Source organism: Pogona vitticeps, chromosome 4 (assembly GCF_051106095.1).
Source record: "Pogona vitticeps strain Pit_001003342236 chromosome 4, PviZW2.1, whole genome shotgun sequence".
In the NCBI taxonomy this organism is placed as follows: Eukaryota; Metazoa; Chordata; class Lepidosauria; order Squamata; family Agamidae; genus Pogona; species Pogona vitticeps.
The window spans coordinates 106,532,823-106,556,184 of record NC_135786.1 but is presented as its reverse complement, the minus strand read 5'-3'; the positions used below and the strand labels follow the sequence as shown (position 1 = coordinate 106,556,184).

General features: G+C 45.2%; 1 protein-coding gene and 1 long non-coding RNA gene across 2 annotated transcripts in view; both read right to left on the bottom strand.

The window, feature by feature from the left end:
* Positions 1-228: 228 nt before the first annotated feature.
* Positions 229-23,362, bottom strand: part of LOC144588839 (uncharacterized) — a 209,508-nt gene continuing 186,374 nt past the window's right edge. The window contains exon 2 of the long non-coding RNA XR_013544570.1: positions 229-815. This is a non-coding gene — a long non-coding RNA (uncharacterized LOC144588839). The remainder of the gene's footprint in view (positions 816-23,362) is intronic.
* LOC144588623 (uncharacterized) overlaps positions 4,561-23,362 on the bottom strand; it is a 297,555-nt gene continuing 278,753 nt past the window's right edge. Inside the window, exons 2-3 of the mRNA XM_078391729.1 lie at positions 8,430-9,969; positions 4,561-4,884 (exon numbers count right to left, since the gene is read on the bottom strand). Coding sequence (XP_078247855.1) covers positions 4,561-4,884; positions 8,430-9,902 — 1,797 coding nt within the window. The 5' untranslated portion in view covers positions 9,903-9,969. The remainder of the gene's footprint in view (positions 4,885-8,429; positions 9,970-23,362) is intronic.

Here is a 23,362-nt window from a genome sequence, read left to right as displayed (position 1 = left end):
AGAAAGTGATAGATAAAAAGATTTCCAGAAGTAACCCTCCATGGACCAAGACCCGTGGAAGGGGCTGTGGGAGAGGAACCAGGGGGGTAGAGGAAGGTCAGAAGAAAGTAGAAAGAACGAAGGGGAACTAGAGGAGTTCTCCTCTGCCCTACCCGCCCAGAAGAGAAGGGGATGAAGAAGGGGGGCAAGGGGCCCTGACTGTGTTCACTTTTAAGGTGGCTCAGGAAATACTTGGGTGAAGCTAGGCAAAGAGAGAGAGTAAGGAAAGGAGGGAGTAGATATTGTAAAGAAGGCAAGGAAAGTTATTGCAAAGAGAGATCAGGTAAGGAGTTTTGAGGGGAAATGGGAAAGGAAAGGCTAGAGAAGGAGGAGAAGGCAAGCACAAGCTGTACCAACAAGCGATGCAGCTAGAGGAGAAAGGAGATTCAGGAAAGGAGTCCTTAATAAAATTAATAGTGCATGCCAGCTCGGACAGCAGAACTGTTTGCTCTAAGCTGAGCACTACAGTTAGCTGAAGGAAAAAGGATCAAAAGAGAAGAAGGAAACGTAACTTTCTCAGTAGACACAGAGAATGTTGTCCAAAAGTGTACATGAAATGGAATCCTCAGGAGGAGTCCTAAGAGAAATAGGAGTGAATGGAGTCTCTTTGGAGGTTCCCATTTGGAAACCATTAAGTGTTAAGCAGGAGGGGAGTGAGAAAAAGCTCTTTTGGCTTGTTAAACTTACTGGGGTATAAAGGGTTAAGAGTAGGCACAAAGAAAAGAAAAAAAATCGCCTGGTGTTGAGGGAGGGAGATCCCGGCCAGCGTTAGGACACTCTGTATCGATTGTATAAACACATGCAGAGACTCTTACATTGTAACTGAAGCTGATACTCATGTGCAGGGACACTGAGACATGTCAGCAAAGGAAATGCCTTGAATTGAGAGGCAAATCGAGAATGAGGATGATCTTTGTTCTGACTTTAGTGATGATGGTTATCAGGGTAATTCTTTTCCATCTAAAAGGGCTGTAAAAGCCTATTGGAAAGCTACACTTCTGGATCTGTAAAATTTGTAGTTGGACTATGGAAAGCAATTGATAACAATAATTGATTCACAGATTTGGCATTGTTGCAGCCTTAAGAGAATGGGTCTTAGAAAATGGGGAAAATCACACACACACACACACACACACAAAAGACACTAGGGGAATTGTTGACTATGGAATCCCACAGAAAAACATGCAGGACAATGAAAGATGCAGTATGTGGATTGTTGGCAGAGTACGTGTTTGAGAGCCTTTATTGAAAAGAAGGCTTCGGAGTTGTGAAGGACAAAGCGCAAGTTAGAAGAACAGGAGGAGAAGAAAGAGAGCTATGTTGGCGGTGATGCATGCATAGAGAAATGCAAAGGAAGAGAGTTTGAAGACAGGAGAAAGAAATAGGTTAGTAGATAAGAGATAGCAAGCAGATCCCCCCCTTGCTTCTCCAGATGCACAAAGTGGGAGCTGGAGAGACAAGGGGGGGGGTTGATTTCGCACCAGGAATGGTTTGCTTGTTTTACCAGGATTGTTACATAGGCAATTTCTGTGGGAATTCCTTAGAAGTCACTTCTGCATTCAGGGGCCACTACCAGTCTTAACAGTTTAAGAGGTTACCTGGATCAAAACTAATAGAGAGTATACTTTTGGAAAGGGTATCAGGCCAATCAGTTGAGGGAATCTTCTGCTGACCATTGTGAACATGTGTGGTATTTTTATTGAAAGTGGATTTATATGGGATCCAGAAGCCACAGAGGATCTAATCATTGGCATGGATGCCTTGCAAACTATGGGCTATGGTTTGATCCCTATAGCAAACAACTACATCGAGCCCAAGCCCAGAAATCGTTAGGAAAAAAAATAATAATTCAGTTTTAAGGTGAAGGATTTGAGAACAAAGGAGGAATGGGAACAAATTGTTCCAGGAGTAACTGCAACATAGGAGCATAATGTACTAGGAAAGGAGGGCATGTTGCTTTGTCAGATCCAAAGAAACCTAGCCACCTATTTGTAACCATGAGTAACGGGGTGGCCAAGGGAGTACTGGCACAGAAGAAGGCAGGACGATACCAAGCGGTTGGATACTTGTCTAAACATTTGGATCCGGTAGTGCTGAGCTGGCCTACCTGTTTGCAAGCTTGTGCGGCAGCAGCCGAATTGGTAAAACTAACTTGAAAACTGTATCCTTTTGAGGCGATTGTCCTGCATTCTTCGCACCAGCATAGGACTATCCTCACCCATACAGCTAGGCGGTGGATGACGGACAGTAGGCTGCTACAGATCGAAGCTATTCTCCTTGAAAAGCCCGATCTAATACTGACCACCACCGACCATTGTGGCCCAGCAGAAGGTTTATCAGAAACTGTCAGGAAGGAACTGTGTAATGAGCATAACTGTATTGCCCTGACTGACTTATAGACAAAGTTTAGAGAAGATTTTCAAGAAGAAGCAACAGAGAGAGCTTGAAACTTGTACACTGACGGTTCCTCTAGAGTAGTGAATGGGAAAAGAATAACGGGATATGCGGTGGTAGAGGATGGGGGACTTGAAGTTGAATCTGGACCCCTTCCCCCGTCCATGTCAGCTCAGACTGCAGAATTATATGCCCTAAAAGGAGCTTTAGAAATAAGCACAGGAAAATCTGTAAATATCTGAATGAACTCTAAGTATGCATGTGGAGTAGTACACGTTTTTGGAAAAATTTGGAGTGAAAGAGGATTACTTACATCCCAGGGAAAGAATCTGGCCCACCATCAGTAGGTACTGGATACCCTGGAAGCGTTGAGCCTCCCGTCCGAGGTAGCTATTATCCACATTCCAGGGCACCAGAAAGGAAACTCCCCGGAGGTAGTAGGAAACAGGCTGGCTGACGAAGTGGCAAGAAAAGCGGCGGGAAAAGAATTGACTCCCGCCCTCTTAGCAGCCCTTATTCCTACCAGTAAAGAAATCACTGCCCCTTTGGTGTATTCACAAAAGGAGCTTGAATTGGCAGAGGCGCAGGGAGCTACAATGGTGAACGGCATACTAAAGTTGAGAGATGGAAGACAATGGCTGCCCGAAGGGGTAGTCAGGGAAGTCCTCAAGGCATTGCACGAGGGAGGACATTGGGGAGTTAAGGCTCTGGTCTCAGCCTTTCTGCAAAAATATATAGGGAAGAAAGTGTGGTCACATGCCAACACCATTTTGGCTCACTGTATTCCTTGCCAAAAGGTAAATAAGAATAACCCAAGGAAGGTAGAAATGGGAGGACGACCTCTGGCCGTCCACCCCTTTGAAAATTTGCAATGTGATTTTATTGATATGCCAAAGTCAGGACCTTGCAATCATTGTTTGGTGATAACTGATCAGCTCACTGGCTGGGTAGAGGCTTACCCTACGACTCGGGCAACGGCAGGGACTGTTTGTAAAATTTATTGGAACAAATTATTTGTAGATATGGATTAATCCAATCAATGGATAGCGACAGGGGTACGCACTTCACTCAGAAGGTGCTACAGCGAGTAGCTGATACTTTGGGCATAGCTTGGAAGCTATACACTCTGTGGCATCCTCAGAGTTCAGGAAAAACTGAAAGGATGAACCAGACTTTAAAGAAACAAATTAATAAGTTGATGCAACAAGCGCAGTTGCCCTGGCCGAAGGTTTTGCCCCTAGCTTTATACGCTATAAGAACTAAGCCGCATAGCATTACAGGACTCTCGCCTTTTGAAAGCCTGTACGGAATGGGAATTTGGGATGTTAGTACACAGAGAGTGAGCCCTAATCTAGATTTGTTCAAGGATGCCTTTATAAGAAAATATTTGCTGGCCCTGTTTTCTATTCTTTCCGATAACAGGGAGTGAGGCATCTCAGTGCAACGAACGCCATTGGAGGTAGCAGTGCATTCCTTCCACCCCGGAGATTGGGCTTATATCAAGGCATGGAAGAGTGAGCCGCTCGCCCCAAGATGGCTTGGTCCGTTCCAGATACTGTTGACAACAGAGACTGCCATCAGAACAAGGGAGCTGGGTTGGACTCACCACACTCGAGCCAAACACGCAGTCGACCCTGAGGGACGGTGGGAAGTCGTGCCTGTGTCCAAGGATGGACTAAAGACTATTTTAAACGACATACGTAATGTCCATTAGTCGGTTAGCGCATGAATATTGTCCTTTCTTTAGTGTGTATATAGAGGTAAGAGTAATGTCTATAACTCCCTATATAACAGGTAGAGTTTGTCCCTGGTTTTCCTGCTCAATTAGCCGAACACCAAAGGGGGAGGTGGAAGTGTGGAAGGTACAAATACAAACTACTTCCTATTGGGACATTGAATACGAAGGGTTGGCCTGCGGTAACCAGTTGGTGGTACGCAAAGAGGTACGAGGTAAGGGCTGTGGAACCTTGTATACTAGCACTGAATTAGCCTCAAGTTTAGAGTTCTGGCATAACCAAGACTGCAAGCGGTGCCCCCTCATTAAAATCAGAGATAGCAACATCAGCCCTGGATCGGAGTCAGACTCCGATTAGGTCATTTTCCCCGAAGAGAGTGGTCTTTCTACTCTCATACTTTCACCTCCCGGCAGTTTACTCGGAGTATCAGGTGATATCCGGAACTTAAAAGACCCCCTGATAGGATTGGATCCTTTTGAGCCTTACTGTCTATTGCATTGCCATTTTTTGCCCTCACCATTGGAGTGCCAGAATAACTAAATTTGACAAGAACCCGACTTTGAGGTGGTACGGCTGAAGGTGGGATATCCTGAAGGGCTGTGGGACGAAAGCTTGTGGGCTGTAAAAACGCCAACTGCAAGTTATCAGTGGAGAATTCGATCCGATAGCTCGGCGCAGGCAGAGGCCATTCCCAAGGGATGACTCCGTTACGCATCTTCGGTGCACCACGAGACGTGTTAGAAGTGCAGGAACGAAAGCCCCTGGTCAGCACCCAGTCCGGACAAGGAATGGAACTCCCACTACAGGCGAAGGTAAAGCCCACCCCTCTAGTGTCTTGGAGAAATATCAGGCAGATGCTTATTGGCAGACCAAGGGTTGATGGCAAAATAATGATAGTGTTAGGGCTCTTTTTGAGCCTTGTGCTACAAGCTACAGGATCCACCTGCCCCTGTGTAATAACGACAAGACAGGGAAGCAGGGAACAACAGACCTTAACCTATAAGTCCATTTTCAATTGTGTTGGTAATATTGCCTCTTGTACATTTGACAAGGTAGAGTACAAAATTTGTCAGGACTCCCTGGGGACTCAAACTTGTTATGACCCTGAAGAAAACCCCGAGAGAATTTGGACGGCAATTAGTAACCACTACATGGTACAACATAAGTATATGGGGGATAGCAGTAAGTGCAATTCAGGAAAAGTAGCACATGTCCCTATCCAGACCTGGACTGGTATGTTGGACACCTCAGGTCGGTTAGGGGGAATTTTCAATGTGTGATGCCCCTAATATGATTAACTCAGTGGTACAGGCGGCCATGCCAAAAACGCAGATGGTCATAAGAGAATCAGAGATAAGTTACAAAATTATCCCAGCCCAAGAAGAAGAACCATAACTGTGAATAAGTCAAAGTAAGTAGTGTGACAACCCCAGACCTACTGGGATATGCCACAGTTTCACTAAGCTGCCACCAACCATTCCCTGTAAGGAGTCACACAGACCAGGAATGGATTTTTAACAAATAAAGGAATAAGGTTTATTTAAATAAGACACAGGGAAAATAAAATGATCAAGTGAATAAGATACAGTAACGTGGCTTAGTCTCAATCATACATACACCAGTTTGGTTCACACAGAACACCTTTAAATAAAGCACAGACCCTGAACCTATCAGTTCTGGCTACCCATACAGACACCTGAACCTATCAGGTTGGTACTGACTGACACACAGTAGTACCCTGTCTGACACACAGACTCCCACACCAGCTTCTTCTTCTCAGCTTCTCCTTCCAGCTTCTCCTCCTCTAAACTTCTCCACACAAGCTCCACATATATATACAGTACAGCCCCTCCTCCTGATGTCCCGCCTTCCACTCCCCATAGGATGGAACTTTCTCTCCAAACCCATGACAGACAGGTAACATCAGTGCTGTATGTAACACCTCCCCTCTTTATAAGTTGTTTTGTAGGGGAAAAGCTAAAGTGCTTTTCACCAAAAAACAACCTGGATCCAAAACATACAAAAACAGTTATACAATAACATAAAATACCATACTTACTCTAGGATAAACATATCAATTAGGCATTTAAACATTTACCATTTACAATACATCAAGTTACCTTTATTCATACAAACCAGGCATGTTTAATAACCAGATACATTTAACCTTTGGTCACCAAAATATATACATAGTCCATGTTTCTTTCGCCGTCTTCATTCTTCAGGTCTTCTTGACAAGGCGTCAGCAACACAGTTCACTGACCCTCTGACCACCTTCACTTCAAAGTCATAGTCTTGCAGGTTTAAAGCCCACCTCATAAGTTTACTATTGTGGGTTTTCATTGTCTTTAACCATTGCAGTGGTGAATGGTCAGTGCACAGAATAAAATGTCTTCCCCAGATGTAAGGCTTGGCCTTCTGGATCGCGTAGACTATGGCCAGGCACTCCTTTTCCACGGTTGCCAAATGTCTCTCACCTTTCTGGAGTTTCCTACTCAGGTAGGACACTGGATGCTGGTCACCATTCTCATCCTCCTGGCAAAGAACTGCTCCTACCCCGCTGTTAGACGCATCGGTGTAGATGATGAACTCCCGGTCGAAGTCTGGAGCACGCAGCACTGGATAGTTGATGAGGGCCTCCTTCAACCTCTGGAACGCCTCCTCACAGTCACTGGTCCACGGGATGCGGTCATCAGTCTTCTTCCGCGTCAGATCGGTCAGCAGAGTCGCTATCTCGCTAAACCTCGGGATGAACTTTCTATAGTAGCCCACCAACCCAAGAAATGATTTGACTTTTTTCTTGGTGTTGGGTCTGGGCCAATCACGAACGGCTTCTATTTTGGCCTCTAGGGGTTTGATCACTCCTCCCCCTACTATGTGACCCAAGTATTTTATTTCTGGGCTACCCAGCTGACACTTGCTCTCTTTGCAGGGCCTAGGCCAAAGCACTTCCTCCCCTGGGTTAAAGTGCCTCTCCCTGCCTTCCTGGTCATCCCAAGCTTTCTTTCTGACCTTTTGAGCTTGCAGGGTCTCTGCTGCTAGCTCTAGGTTTCTCTTTAGGTCATTCCTTAAAGAGTCTATATATATCACAACGTCTTGTGGGTCATCCTGGGTGATCTGCTTCCAATTTTGTTTGATTAAATCAAGGGGCCCTTTCACCCTTCTCCCAAACAAAAGTTCAAACGAACTGAACCCGGTACTGGCTTGTGGCACTGATCGATAAGCAAACAAAAGGGATTGCAGCTTCTGGTCCCAATTGTTTGGATTCTCTGCCAAGTAAGCCCTAATCATGCGCATCAAAGTCCCATTGAACTTCTCCGTTAACCCATTACTTTCAGGGTGATAGGCAGTGGTTTCCTTGTGTTTAATTCCACAGATTTGCCATAACCGTTTCATGAGCTTCGATGTAAATGACGCGCCCAAATCTGTGATTATTTCTGAGGCAAATCCCATCCTGGACATATACCCCACCAAGGCATCTGCCACTGTGTTAGTTTCAATGTTAGTCAAGGGTATGGCTTCAGGGTACCTCGTGGCATGGTCCACAATGGTGAGAATGAACCTGTTCCCCCTCTTTGTGGCCTTGGGCAAAGGTCCCACAATATCCACCCCTATGCATTTGAACGGAGTGTCAATCACAGGCAAAGGGCACAACTTTGCTTTGGTCCTGTCACGGTTATTCCCCTGCCTCTGACACACATCACATTGTTTACAGAACTCCTTGATCTGCTTCCCCATTTCAGGCCAGTAAAAATTCTGTGTGATTCTCTGCTGTGTTTTGTTCACCCCTAAGTGCGCAGCAAACATGTCAGAGTGCCCCCTTTGTAAGATTATGGGGCAATACTTTTCAGGTACCACTAGCTGACTTCTGATCCCATCTCCCCCTTTTGAGATATTCCTCAGGGTCTCCCTATATAAAATTCCCTTTTTCTCTCGAAATATCACTGGGGTTTCAGGTGTTAGCTGGGCGTCTGTCACCTGTTCAAAACACTTTTGGAGAGTGGCGTCTGCCTTTTGCTCTTGGCCAAACCTGCTGTCTGTGGTTAAGGTTTCCACCACAGCTTCGGAACTCCCCTCTGCTTCCGTCTCGGGCTCTCTAGTACCCCCCTGAACTGTCCCCGTGGTAGCTTGTGAGCGTGTAATCACTAGCACCCGTTTCACATGTTCAGCCAGGTCATTTCCCACGAGCACGGCTGCTGGCAGAGTCGATGAAATCGCTAGCCGCCAAACTCCCCTCCAGCCTTGAAAGTTCACAGGTACCTCAGCTACTGGTAGCGAGATCACCTGTCCCTCAATCCCTGCCACCTTTATGCTCTCATTCGGGATTATATGCTCCCTAGGAATAATATCTGGATGGCACAGGGTCACCTGGGAACAAGTATCCCTTAGCCCCCTATACTGATGGTCAAGTATTCCTACGTACACCCCTGCGGTTTCAAACAACTGCGAATCTGTTCTCACTAGTAAGCAGCGCTTGACCTCCACAAGAGGACCATTTTCCTCAGCCTGATCAGCAGATGTAACTGTTCCAGATTGAGTAGCCATGGCAACAGGCTCCCTCAATGGCAAGGCGCTTTGCTCTTTCTGGACACAGAACACAGCTTTTGGCTTGGTTCCACTCAAATCATGAGGCACATTTCCTTTTAGCTGCTTTAATTTCTCACACTCTGAGATTAGATGGCCCTTTCCTTGACAGAAATAACACTTTCTGCTGTATTTTGAGTCTTTCTCATCTGGTTTTGGTTTTCCCTCCAAAATCTGAGGTCTTTGTTTCATGTCTGAGGGCTTCCCTTCACCATGGGCCCCTCCCCCTTGCTGGCTTCTCCCTGGTCCCTGAGAGTACTTGCTGTAGGTCTCTTTAGGTTTTCTTATAGATTTCCCCTCACCTAAGGGCTTTCTTATTTGGGAAATAAAATCTGCGATCTCTGCTGCTTCTGCCACAGATTTAGGTTTCCTCTCCCTCACCTGGAACTTCAGTTCCCCATGCAGGACTGAATAAAACTGTTCCAGCGCTATCAGGTCTTTGAGCTGCTGGAAGGTCTCTGTCCCCTCCTGAGACAGCCATTTCTCTAGCAGCCTCACCAGTTGGGCCCCCACTTGGGTAAAAGTCTGCTCTGGTTTCTTTGTGAGTGACCTGAATCTTTGCCTCAGCTGTTCCGCATTTATCCCATGTCTGGCAAACACCAGTTTTTTAAACTCAGAGAAGTCTTTTAGCAGCTCCTCTGGCATCTCTGCATAGACTTCTGCCAGGCTGCCACTGATTAAAGATCGCATAATGGTCATCTTCTCAGTTTCCCTTACTGAGAAGTCCACAAACGCTCTTTCCACGAGGGAAAAGAACACCTCAGGGCAATCCCCCTTGTGGTACACAGGGAATTTCTTCAGGTCAGTTTTAGACAATTGGCCCCCCTCAGAATCCCTATTGTTATTATTATTCTGATTCATCATTTCCAATTTTCTTAACTCAAACGCCATCCTTTCTTTTTCCAGAGCAATTTTCTCTCTCTCTAATCTTTCTTCTTTTTCCATTCTCTCTCTCTCTAATCTTTCCTCCATTTCAAATTGCCTCATCCTCAGTTCATGCTGTTGGGCTATGAGCATTTTTCTGAGTTCTGGGTTCTGTTCTCCCGTGCTGTCCTCCTGCACTGAGCCAAATTCCTCCTCAGAACCCTGGTCTACCTGTGGGTCTTTCACTTCACCCATTTCCGCCATTTGGCTTCGAGTCAAGGGCATAATCCCCCCCCAGAACAGGCTGCTTTCAAAAGTCAAGCCTCAAAATAAAGCGACCACTTTTTTTTTTCTTTTGCCTCAGAACCAGCCTTCTATAGATTGCGGCTGTTCTTTCAGCACTAACTTGCAACTGTTGCCAGCCAGAGTCCACCCCCCTCTGCTAGGCCTCTCAGCAGACAGACTAGATCACTGCTACTTCACACAGCTTTGCCTCAGCCTTTTTCCCGCCAAAACAGGTTGCCTCAGAGCTCCCTAATCTAGTCCCACCAATCTGAGGTTACACGTTCTTCCACTAGCCTACCTCCCCGTGAGGTAAGCCTAGAAGATTACCTACGCGCTCTCAGATTGTCCCTGACTAGACCCCCCTTGCTCTGGGCACACTTGCCAAGGCTTTGCTGGACCACTGGACAACTGGACCAGTCGTATCCCACACGCTGGACACCAATCAATGTGACAACCCCAGACCTACTGGGATATGCCACAGTTTCACTAAGCTGCCACCAACCATTCCCTGTAAGGAGTCACACAGACCAGGAATGGATTTTTAACAAATAAAGGAATAAGGTTTATTTAAATAAGACACAGGGAAAATAAAATGATCAAGTGAATAAGATACAGTAACGTGGCTTAGTCTCAATCATACATACACCAGTTTGGTTCACACAGAACACCTTTAAATAAAGCACAGACCCTGAACCTATCAGTTCTGGCTACCCATACAGACACCTGAACCTATCAGGTTGGTACTGACTGACACACAGTAGTACCCTGTCTGACACACAGACTCCCACACCAGCTTCTTCTTCTCAGCTTCTCCTTCCAGCTTCTCCTCCTCTAAACTTCTCCACACAAGCTCCACATATATATACAGTACAGCCCCTCCTCCTGATGTCCCGCCTTCCACTCCCCATAGGATGGAACTTTCCCTCCAAACCCATGACAGACAGGTAACATCAGTGCTGTATGTAACAAGTAGAAAAAGAAAAACGGGGGATTGATAGGAGTAAATGTTTGACTTATTCAATTAGGCAGATGCCTCGTAAAAGCAGGCTATTGTTCTTACTTGAAACAGGCTGTTTGTGTATTCAGAAGAGAGATTAGCCAGCCTCGTAAAAGCAGGCCCAACCCCCTCCCTCTTTCTTTCTTCAAGGACTAACGCTTCTTGAGAAGCAACATGCTTACAGTAGATAAGAATGGAATGCAGAGGTTAACAAAAAGACGGTTTAGGGAAAGTGATCTGTTTAATTGTTCTGCGCATGTTTAAAATGTGTTTTCACTAATCCAATGAATTATTGCTAACTAACTTAATGACCTTTTAAGGAGATTGTGAGCCCACCCCAATCGCCCTGAAGGGACAGGCTATAAGAGATTGTACCAGTTCCTTTGTTCTTTGGAGAAACCCATTAGGCGATTTGCTTTCTCCCCGCTATCTGCAGTAGCGTCTCTATCTTGCAATAAACAAACCTCAATAGAAGCATCCGTGTCTCAGACTCTCTTTTTGGGAGCTTTCCTCCATTAGAGAACCGGATAACAAGACTAGTATTTGTCAGGTTTCAGGGATCTCCTATCTGCCAAGAACAATTCATTTATGTAAGTTGTGGACTTATATTACCTTTAGTTTGATATGCAGAAGTTTAATGAATGCTTTCCTGGCAACAAAATATATTAGTACTCTTATGACCACAGTCAATAGGGGCCACTATTCTAGTTTCCCTGTGGCTGTGAAGGTTCTTGAAATTTTCACCCTACAAATGTTGTGGATTCATTCTGATTCAATTGTAGTCTCTGTCACTCCCAATGAAAGATGGAAGGAATGATATATAAAGTCCCTGATCCACCAGAGCAGTATTTGAAACGTACTTTCACATTAGCAAGAAACAACATCTTCCACCACACCAGAGAACACTCTAGGTTAGGAGAAGCAGGACAGGATATCTTAGTGAGGTCATGGCTAGGAGGGGTGGCAGATACTATTTCAGCACCCAGCATCTGCCACCTGAATCAGATGTCTCATCAGGCCATAGGATAGGTATTTCCTTTGTTTTGGACCACAACCCAGTATGGCTAAGATATCAAATCTTTACTGCTCTTTCTCAGGCCATATAATTCAGAGACATGGCACAATCTTCTTGAGTTGACAAACTACCAGAAATCTTACTTAAATTGTAATTACTTCCATTAACCTTCCCATGCACAAAGATGCCACTCTTTACTTCCTCAGAGTCCCATTTTGTTGCATACACCTAAAATGTAGGAATTCAAAAATATTGTCAGCTGCATTGCTGTAAACAGTGCCTTCAAATTTCACTTATTTGCCTCAACAAATGAACGGGTTGGAATGACATTTTTCTGAACATAGATTTCTGTCATTATTTTTTGCTGAAACAGTATAATATAATGGGACTAAAACTGTCCCTTGATGAGTTTTTTATTTTATTTTATTTTTGGGTTTTTTTGGTGAATGATGAGGTAGCAAAACAGAACTAATTTGTCAGCCAGCAGGCCTATTTCTTCCATTGAGGGAGTCCAAAATCCACTTCGGTCAGAATATACTCCACAGTATGAAAGGGAGCATACATTTACTTTACTGTTTGATTTTGTTTTCCCTTCTATTATTTGATTTGTTTTGCTTTTATTTATTTTTTTCTTTGGCATTATGAGTTTCTCCATACACAAGTATTCTTTTGGGCATGTGCATACCCCTCAATACACAAATTCTCATCTGGGTCAGAAGATAGCTCCCAACTTGCTTGTTCAGTTTTATTTTTTATTCTAGTGCGTGATTAAAGCACCCAGTTAGAGCCAAAAGAATGAAATACGGGAGCCCAATTTTCAAGCATTTTCATTCAGAAACAGAGCCAGTCTGGAGTCAACATGCATGCGTAGGTTGGGGAGCTCCTTTGGCCAAATGAGGTCAAAGGCCAGCAGCACACCTTCCCTGCCTGAATGACATTTCCTTTCCCTTGTGGTTTGTGTTCAATGGGTCACTACTTACAACAGGCTGCCAGCATATACCTGACCAGCATGCTTCAAATGCAGATGGGGTGGAGTGGCACTGCTAAGTGATGTGGGTGACCAGAAATGCCACCAAGGAGGGCATGCCAATGGCAATATTCCAAGATCATTCAAGCCTGATGCTGGGCCTGTTGCATTCAAGGAGGTTCAATCCCCAGTAAGTGTTCAATTCCATCTATCTAAGGATTTCTGTTCCATTTAGACTGCAATTTCAAACACACATTTCTAGCAAGTAAGTCCCACAGAACACAGAGACTTACTTTTGAGTAAACACATTAAAGATCTGGGTGCATGAGTACCTCCTTTCATTTGCATGGCTCATAATTTTTATATACTTTTGTAGGGCTAATTTTTCCTTCATTTTCAGCATGAATACCATTCCCTTCATTATTTTTCTTCTCCTCGAGAAGGTTTTGTTCTGTAATTTCATTATGACAACCAGCTGGCTGGGAGAAATCTCTGTACCAGAGCTTGGTACCATCAAGCTGGAAAAACTATCAGGATAATGAAGAGTTTGCTCTGTAGAGCAGTAAATGTGTCTAACCTTTTTTTAAAAAAGTAATTTCATATTTCCAGTCATTAAAAAGCTTCTGCTTCCACTTCAGTTTTATTTGTCAAATAATGCTTTTAATTCACATTATTTTCAGCTGCAGAATGAAGCTGGTGTGATTTGATGTGCTAGTTCTTTGATGTTAGAAATTAGTTAGGTTTGAAGGTCCAGAAATCTAGGTGGTTGGAAGCCTCTGACTTGGAACCTGATTGTGGCAAACGACGAAAATCAGAAATATGTTTCCCTTTCTTGTTTGTGTGTATCATAATTTGTCTTGCAGAATTTTGAATTTCTGGTTATAATTCATTTTCATCCAATAGATCAGTGGTTCTTAACCTTTGTTACTCAGATGCTTTTGAACTGCAACTCCCAGAAACCCCAGTCAGGACAGTTGGTGGTGAAGGCTTCTGGGAGTTGCAGTCCAAAACTCCTGAGTAACCCAAGGTTAAGAACCAGTGCAATAGATCACCCTTTTCTCATTAACTGACACAGTCTCAATAACTGTCTCTGAGACATTAGCAGCAGAAAAAATAAAAATGTTTCATTACTTACAGTTGTGAACATATAACATAAAAAAAACTAAAAAAACTAACTAACTGTCTGCTTCCAATGGACAAGAAGAGGGACCATAGAAACTCAGGAAAGAGATGGGGCTCTCTTTGATTTCTGAGATAGGAAGAAATGATTGGTTAATGCTGGATAGATTGACAGTCATCCCTGAACAGGAAGGTACATCACAGTCAAACAAACTACAGGCAGTATGCAAGGATGTTAACACACCAACAGTTTGTAGGAGTCTGGCTTCTGTCTTATTTCTCTTTTTCAGACTCCCTCATCCAAATATGCCCTGGACTTTTCAGTTCTGAATTATTTGTTTCATGCACATCTGACATTTCCTTCACAGAGATCAGGCCTGCTTTCCCATATTTTATCCTCACAGCAATCTTATGAGACAGATCAACTTGAGGGACAATAATTGGCTGTGAAGTCACCCAGCACTGACTGGGTATCAGCCTTCCTGAGGGAGTTTGGCTTGGACTCCCTTGGCCTTGCAGGACTGTTCCCTCATTGCCTCTGGCAGCCCCACCCCCTCCTCAACATCAGCCACCTGGCTGGGGGGGGAAGAAGGGGCTTTAGAAGGGGTTTTTATTGTGATTCTCAATTGCCATCAGGTTACATATGTAGAGACCCACAGTGGATCTGAGGGAACAGGAAAGGGGGAGAGCATTGGAGGGGGCAGCCATTGAGTTGGTGCTGGATAGGGGAAGGAATGGTGGTGGGGGTAGAACATGCCCACGTAGGAGAAGAGAGGTTAGATATCTTACATCTATCCCCTCTGCTAGTCCTACCCCCAACCAGATGGTATCAGATGACCATATCAGCAAACCCTCGAGCCACACAGTGCTGTTGATGAATGTCAGGTCAGTACAAAATAAGACTGCCCTCATCCACAATGTAATTCTGGATGAGGGTGCTGACCTGGCATGCATTACTGAGACCTGGGTGGGAGAGGAGGGTGGTGTTACCCTCTCCCAGCTGTGTCCACCTGGGTACTTGGTCCAGCACCAATGTCACTTGGAGGCTTGAGGAGGGGGAGTTGCTATAGGAGTTCTATCTCTTTGACCAGGCTTCCTATCTCTTTGAGAGGACTTCTTGAGGGCCTGTATTGTGTGCTCGGCTTACAAGACAGATTGGGGATTCTGTTGGTGTACCGCCCACCCTCCTGCATACCAACAGCCTCCTTGCCTGAGCTTATTTTATTTATTTATTCTATTTATATCCCACCTATCTGGTCATTGCAACCATTCTAGGCGGCTTACAACACAAAATACGAGAATAAATATAAAAAAGGAATTATTACTGTAAATAGGCAATTCTTCAAGTTGGAGAACAAATGAAAAATAAACCACAAGAGAAAAAAAGGGGAGAGAATCAAAAATTAAGTGGAGGGAAGGCCTGCCTAAATATCCATGTTTTTAATTGGTTTTTGAAAATACCCAGCAAGGGAGCTGCACGAATCTCCGGAGGCAGTTTGTTCCAGAGGCAAGGAGCCACCGACGAGAAGGCCCGGTTTCTTATTTTTTCCTTCCGGGCCTCCCTCGGCATCAGGCTCCTCAGCCTCACCTCCTGACTCGCTCGAGTGACACGGGTAGAGCTTGGTGGGAGTAGGCATTCTGCCAAGCATCAAGGCCCTAAACCATTTACGGCCTCGATGCTTTATATGTAAGCATCAAGACTTTGAAGTCAATGTGGAACCGAATGGGCAGCCAATGCAGCGCGGCCAAAATAGGAGAAATATGGTGGTATTTTCTCACTCCACTAAGGAGTCTGGCCGCCGCATTCTGCACCACTTGGAGTTTCCGCGTCAACTTCAAAGGTAGCCCCACATAGAGTGCATTACAGTGGTCTAATCTCAAGATTACAAGCACATGAACCAAGGTTACTGAGCACCCCCGTATCGAGATAGGGTTGCAGCCGGCCTATCAAATCATTAGATCCAACTTTTATGACCTTGAACATGCAACCCTATTCTCCCAATTGAACCCCACCTGCTCTCCTCTTGCTTTTGGCCTATCCCCCTCCCTTGGCCGCCCCTCCAATTATTTTAACCAATTGTCCAACCCTCAAAAAAGACGAGCTTTTATGCTCGCTAGGCTGAATATCTTTCCATCTGCAGCCCATCTTGGGAGATTCACTCGAATCCCCCGCCCCAACAGATTGTGTCACTCTTGTGCATCCGAACCCGACTCCTTGGACCACATCTTACTCCGGTGCCCATCCCACAACATCCCCCGTAAGCGGCTACTAGGCCCACTCCTCTCTTCCCTCTCCCCTTTCTTCCTCGACCTTACCCCCATACTCCTGAGTGATTTCTCGCCTTTTATCACCAGTCAAGTTGCTGACTTTCTTCTAACTGTTATGAAGACCTCCCCTCCCCCCCCTCCCCTCCCCTAAACCCTCTATAAATCTCTTTGAACCTAGCGTACTACAATCCCAACCTCACCCTTCCCCCCCACCCGGTATTGGATTGTAACTATCCTGTGTACTCCCTGTACCCTGTAATGCCAATAAAGGTTTCTGTATGATGAAGTCACCCAAGCCGCCGATAGTGGGGGCACCCACCCTCAAAACCACTGTCTTGTCCAGGTTCAGCCTCAGCCCATTTTCCTGCATCCATTGCAGTACAGCCCCCAGGCAGCACTGAAGGGATAGAATACCATCTCCTGCAGTTGGTGGAAAGGAGATGTAGAGCTGGGTGTCATCAGCATACTGATGACACGATGCCTCACACCCCCTGATGACCCCACCCAGCGGCTTCATATAGATATTAAACACCATTGGGGAGATAATTGACCCGTGGGGGATTGATCAACGCCTCCTGTTTCTAATACAGCGTTTACACTCCTCCAATACATGCCGAATCAGGATCGACCGTGCTGGCACCCTGACAGATAATATCCCTGTCACCAAGGGCGTATGCCAGGGATGTATCCTAGCCCCTCTCCTATTCAACCTCTTCCTCGCTGACCTCCCTTCCTCCCTAACTGGCACTGACTTCTCCCCCCCTGCTCTAAACAACTCGTCTACCCCTCTTCTTATGTATGCGGATGACGCCTTTCTCCTCTCTATCACTAAATTGGGCCTCCGCAAGCTCCTCCTCTCCTTTCAACAATACTGTTCCAGCAACGACCTAACCATAAATTCAGAGAAAACCAAAATACTGGTTTTTGGCAAATCCTGGGCCCCGTCTCCCTGGAGAATTGGTAACTCCACATACCAACAGGTCCAGACCTTCAGATATTTGGGGATTCTTTTCCACTTTCGGCATTCATGGAGCCCACACCACACCTCCGCAATCGCTTCTTCCTCTCTCTCCCTCAGTGCAATTTCCCGTTTTCACTTCCATTCTGGTAATCAGTATGTACCTGCTGCCACCAAAATTTTATACTCCAAGACAATTTCCCAGTTACTTTATGGAGTCCCAATTTGGATCGAGGCAGCAAACTCTGAAATCGATAAGGTGGCTGCCTCCTTTCTTAGGAAAATCCTCGGGATCCCTAATCTTATCAGACTTTCCACCATTACTCTAGAACTGGGTATCCACTTACCCTCTACCCTAGCCTGGACCACTACCTTCAAGTTCTGGCTCAGAACTCACCTCCTAACCCCCTCTGACTCGATCCTACAAGATTTATTAAAGGACCCCTACACTTCTACGTGGTTTCACTTCATAGAAGCCAAACTATTGACATTATCTCTCTCTGTCGAAACTCTAGCCGACATGAACCTCAACTTAGCATATCAAATCATTAGATCCAACTTTTATGACCTTGAACATGCAACCCTATTCTCCCAATTGAACCCCACCTGCTCTCCTCTTGCTTTTGGCCTATCCCCCTCCCTTGGCCGCCCCTCCAATTATTTTAACCAATTGTCCAACCCTCAAAAAAGACGAGCTTTTATGCTCGCTAGGCTGAATATCTTTCCATCTGCAGCCCATCTTGGGAGATTCACTCGAATCCCCCGCCCCAACAGATTGTGTCACTCTTGTGCATCCGAACCCGACTCCTTGGACCACATCTTACTCCGGTGCCCATCCCACAACATCCCCCGTAAGCGGCTACTAGGCCCACTCCTCTCTTCCCTCTCCCCTTTCTTCCTCGACCTTACCCCCATACTCCTGAGTGATTTCTCGCCTTTTATCACCAGTCAAGTTGCTGACTTTCTTCTAACTGTTATGAAGACCTCCCCTCCCCCCTCCCCTCCCCTAAACCCTCTATAAATCTCTTTGAACCTAGCGTACTACAATCCCAACCTCACCCTTCCCCCCACCCGGTATTGGATTGTAACTATCCTGTGTACTCCCTGTACCCTGTAATGCCAATAAAGGTTTCTGTATGATGAAGTCACCCAAGCCGCCGATAGTGGGGGCACCCACCCTCAAAACCACTGTCTTGTCCAGGTTCAGCCTCAGCCCATTTTCCTGCATCCATTGCAGTACAGCCCCCAGGCAGCACTGAAGGGATAGAATACCATCTCCTGCAGTTGGTGGAAAGGAGATGTAGAGCTGGGTGTCATCAGCATACTGATGACACGATGCCTCACACCCCCTGATGACCCCACCCAGCGGCTTCATATAGATATTAAACACCATTGGGGAGATAATTGACCTGTGTCGGACAACACAATTGAGACTCCATGGGGCTGAAATACTCTCCCCAAGCTGAACTCTCTGGGGGCAGTCCTCCAAGAAGGAATGGAGCCAGGCAAGCGCCAGGCCACCAATTCCCAACTCGGAGAGCCTCCCCAGGAGGATACCGTGGTCGACGGTATCAAAGGCCGCCGAGATGTTGAGGAGGACCAACAGAGATATTTTACCCCTGTCAGCCTCCCTCAACAGCTCATCATACAGGGTGACCAATGCCGTTTCTGTACTATGGCGCAGCCTGAAGCCTGACTGAAACGGATCCAGGGCGTCTGTTTCATCCAAAAGATCCTGAAGCTGATCAGCCACCACCCCCTCTACCACTTTGCTGATGAAAGAAACATTGGCGACGGGCCTATAATTGGCAATTTCGTCCACCACCAAGTTAGGTTTCTTTCTTATGGGCCTAATGAGTGTCTCCTTGAGGGCAGGAGGAACCCATTAATTATTTCTGTGGCCCATTCTGTTGTTGTAGGCCTGGCTGCTTTGATTAGCCAGGCTGGGCAAGTGTCAAGGGAGGAGGTGGTGGCACGACAGCGATCAATCGCTTTGTCAACAGTATCTGACATCACGGTCTGAAAGCGATCAAGGATCACCAGGCAAGACAGAGCATTTGTTACACTTCTGGCGCAGAGTAAATGAAGACACTTTACCAGTTCTTCTTTGACGGTTATATTTACATATATGTACACATATATACAGGCAGGTCTCTACAGCACATCTAGAAGTCTTCACACAGTCCGACAGCATGCGTGGCAGAAAATCACATCAGAAGAAGAGAACATATCACAGACACAGTCCATATTTATACATAATCTTGTCTCTGTCCAGTCTAATCGGGTTCCAGGTGACCTCATCTCTGCACCTGGGCTCTTTCTGGTTTCACCTCATTGCATCAGCTTAGGATGATTCAGCTTTTCTCTCATCTGCACATAATGGCAGCTTGTTAATGAAACATATATGGGTTCAGGCCTATAAAATTCTATACCCTGACACCCCTCCTAATTTTTTATGCCTGAACACAGCATAATCCCAACACATTTACACATTATTTTTTTAATTTTAACACATACTTGTTACCTGTAACCTCTGTGTGTTCTGTATGCATCTTTGCATCTGTGTACACCTTACATTTCTTCATGTATTCCATTTTCTCATCCATGGTCCTTAACCATTTTCTTTTTTCAAAAGCAGGAAGTTCTAAAACTTCTTTGTAATTTTTTGGTTCTATATAAACATGACACACTCTCACACCACCCATTCCAAACCTCTTGGGTGGTATACCCTTGTTTGTCCTTTGGGACCTTCTGGGACCTTGTGTTTCTGTCTGTGCCTCTGTCTCACTAACCTCGCTAGCGTGTGTTTCTTCGTGTTCTTCGTGTTCTTCAATAACTTTTCCATCTTCATCTTCTCCGTCTTCATCAGCAGAGGACCTCGTGTCTTGCTCATGTGTTTCTTTCTGTCTAAACTGACCTCTTCTTTTTTCACTCAGTGGAATGTATAATTGTGAATTTGCGTGTACTTTGTCCCAGTTCTCCCCCTCATTGAAACTGGCAGACCTAGAAATTACAACGCTTCTATCACCATCTAGAAATCTATATGCCTTTGAGCTAGGCTCATAACCCAGGAACCTCATTTTCTTTGTTTTTGCTTGACCTTTTCTCCTGAGTTGCTTTGGCACATGTACCCAAGCGGTACATCCAAACACTCTTTAATATTTCAAACAAGGTTTCTTACCAAACAGTAAATAATATGGGGTTTGATGTATCGAGGATGACCAAATTCTGTTAATTAAAAAATTCGCAGTTTTCGAAGCTTCGGCCCACAGCGCATGATGCAACCCTGCGTCAGCCAGCAGTGCATCTTTCATGTTCTGGAGCACCCCATTCCTTCGCTCCGCCACTCCATTCTGAAATGGACTATAAGGGCTTGTTTTTCTATGTCTGATTCCTGTGGATTTTAACCACCTCTGGAATTGTGTATTTGTAAACTCTGTACCTCGGTCAGTCTGCAATTGCGCCACCTGGTGGCCAAAGCGCCGCTCAACTGATCTAAGCCAATTCTTAAATGTTTGAAAAACTTCTGTTTTGGATTTCAGTGTGAAACAAAACGAAAATCGTGTATAATCATCCACAATTACCAATGCAAATTTTGCTTTTCCTAATGAAGGTGGAAATGGCCCTATTAGATCAGCATGTACCAATTCAAATGGTCTATTTGTCTCTCTGGTACTCTGTCTCCCTTTTGGGGCAACTTGTGTTTTGCTTTGCTTACAAATTTGACAGTCCAGGTAATTCTTACAGTCTCTTATGTTCACATCTCTAGCCATATTTTCCATTTTTTTCACTGTCTTAAAGTTTACATGACCCAGTCTTCTATGTAGTAAGTGTATACAATTGTCATGTTGGGGTTCATTTCTGTGTACCATGTGTGTGTCTCTGTGTGTTTGGCCTTTTAATATGTATAAATTGCCCTCTTGCTTCGCTCTGGCCACTACTTTGTTATTTTTCTTAATTATACATTCTCCTTTTTCCAACATTACACAAAACCCCTGTTTATCGAGTGCTGACACACTTAGAATATTATAATCAATTGTGGGTGTAAGTAACATGTTACTTATCTCCAACTTCAGACTGGGAACAAACACTCTCCCTTCTCCTGTTACGTCTGCTTTTTGTCCATTTGCCAGCGTCACGTTCTTCAGCTCCGTCTTTCCTAGAAAACAAAACATCTCTACATTGTTAGTCAAATGATTTACGGCCCCCGAGTCAATTAGCCATTCAGCTGCATGAGTGTCCTTGAAGTTATCTCTTATTTTTCTGCTGACAAGAGAGACCGATCTCTTGCTGCTGCTCTCTGTACAGCGCCTGCAAACTGCTGCCTCGGAATCCTTTCTGTTTGGAAACTTCTCTCCTCTCAAACAATCTTTTTGCAAATGATTTTTGGACCCACATTGGTAACAGGCTTTGATCATCATGGCACGCCCACGCTGCTCTCTGTTCGTCTCTGGCTTTCGTCTTCGGGACACGCTGCCGTCTGGACTCCGTCTCTGTCTCTCCCGGTCAGCTCCCACGTGGCTTTCTTCTGCAGCTTGGAATCTGTCTTTCCAGTGTTCCTCCTCCTGCAAGATTCTGCTTGTTACATATTCAAGAGTTAGTTGTGTATCAGAAAGGCTTTCTAAGCTTGTAATAAACATGTTAAATTCTGAACTTAAACTACTCAAAATCAGGTAAACCTTCTGCTCCTCAGGGAAAACAATGTTCATTAACTGCAGTTCATTGAACAGTCCCTTCATGGTTTGTAAGTGCTTTGAGGCACTTTCCCCAGACCTCATTTGGCATTTATAAAGCCTCCTGGTTAGGGAAATCTTTGTGTCTGCTGTTTCTCTCAGATAGACGCCTCTCAATCTGTCCCAGACTGCCTTGGCTGTGTTCAGTCCTTGTATAGGTACTAATTCTTCATCTTCTAGGGACAAAATAATAGTACTCAGGGCTCTCTCATGCTCTTCCTCTTGCTCTTCTGTTAACTGGGCTGGAGGACGGTTCACATAAGACCACAGGCTCTCTCTTCGTAATAACATTTCTGCTTTGACTGCCCATGTCCTGTAATTTTTACCATTCAGTCTATTTATGGCCAAGCCTCCTACGCCTCCCGTGCTGTATGCCATCCTGCCTTCTCTCGCAGTTCTCTGTTTCCTTTCCCCTCCTGGGCTAACAGACGAACTGTCTTCTTCCAAGTCTTCTACTTCACTGCCACTGTCACTTTTGCTCTCTTCCTTCATTTATTTACTTCACCCACGTTTACTCACCACCATCTGTCTTGCGCAGCGCACGTTTCTGGGCCCATAACCTCTGTTACGCTTCTGGCGCAGAGTAAATGAAAACACTTTACCAGTTCTTCTTTGACAGTTATATTTACATATATGTACACTTATATACAGGCAGGTCTCTGCAGCACATCTAGAAGTCTTCACACAGTCCGACAGCATGCGTGGCAGAAAATCACATCAGAAGAAGAGAACATATCACAGACACAGTCCATATTTATACATAATCTTGTCTCTGTCCAGTCCAATCGGGTTCCAGGTGACCTCATCTCTGCACCTGGGCTCTTTCTGGTTTCACCTCATTGCATCAGCTTAGGATGATTCAGCTTTTCTCTCATCTGCACATAATGGCAGCTCGTTAATGAAACATATATGGGTTCAGGCCTATAAAATTCTATACCCTGACAGCATTGGACATCTCTGTGCGACTCACTGTATTCAAAAAAGGAGAGAGCTCCCAGCAGATTTTAGATTTAAAAAATGCTGCAAATTGGTCCAGTAAAAAGCCAAGGGGAGGCCCATCACTCAGACCAATTCTGGATAGATCGCGCACTATACGGAATAACTCTGACTGCTGGTTGGACACTTCAGTTATCCGGTTAGTGAAGTATGCATGACCGGCAGCCTTTACCTTAGCCAAGTAGAGATTAGTCGCGACCCTGACAGCTATCCAATTATAATCCGTTGGGTTCTTCCTCCACTTGTGCTCTAGCCTTCTCCTGAGCTGCTTCATCACTCGTAGGTCCCGGCTGAACCAGGGCACAGGCCGAGCTCTGCATTTGCAGAGGGTGTTTAGGTGTGATCATGTCTACGGCCCTGGTGGCAGCAGTGAACCAACCATCAACCAGAGCCTCGACAGAAGCACC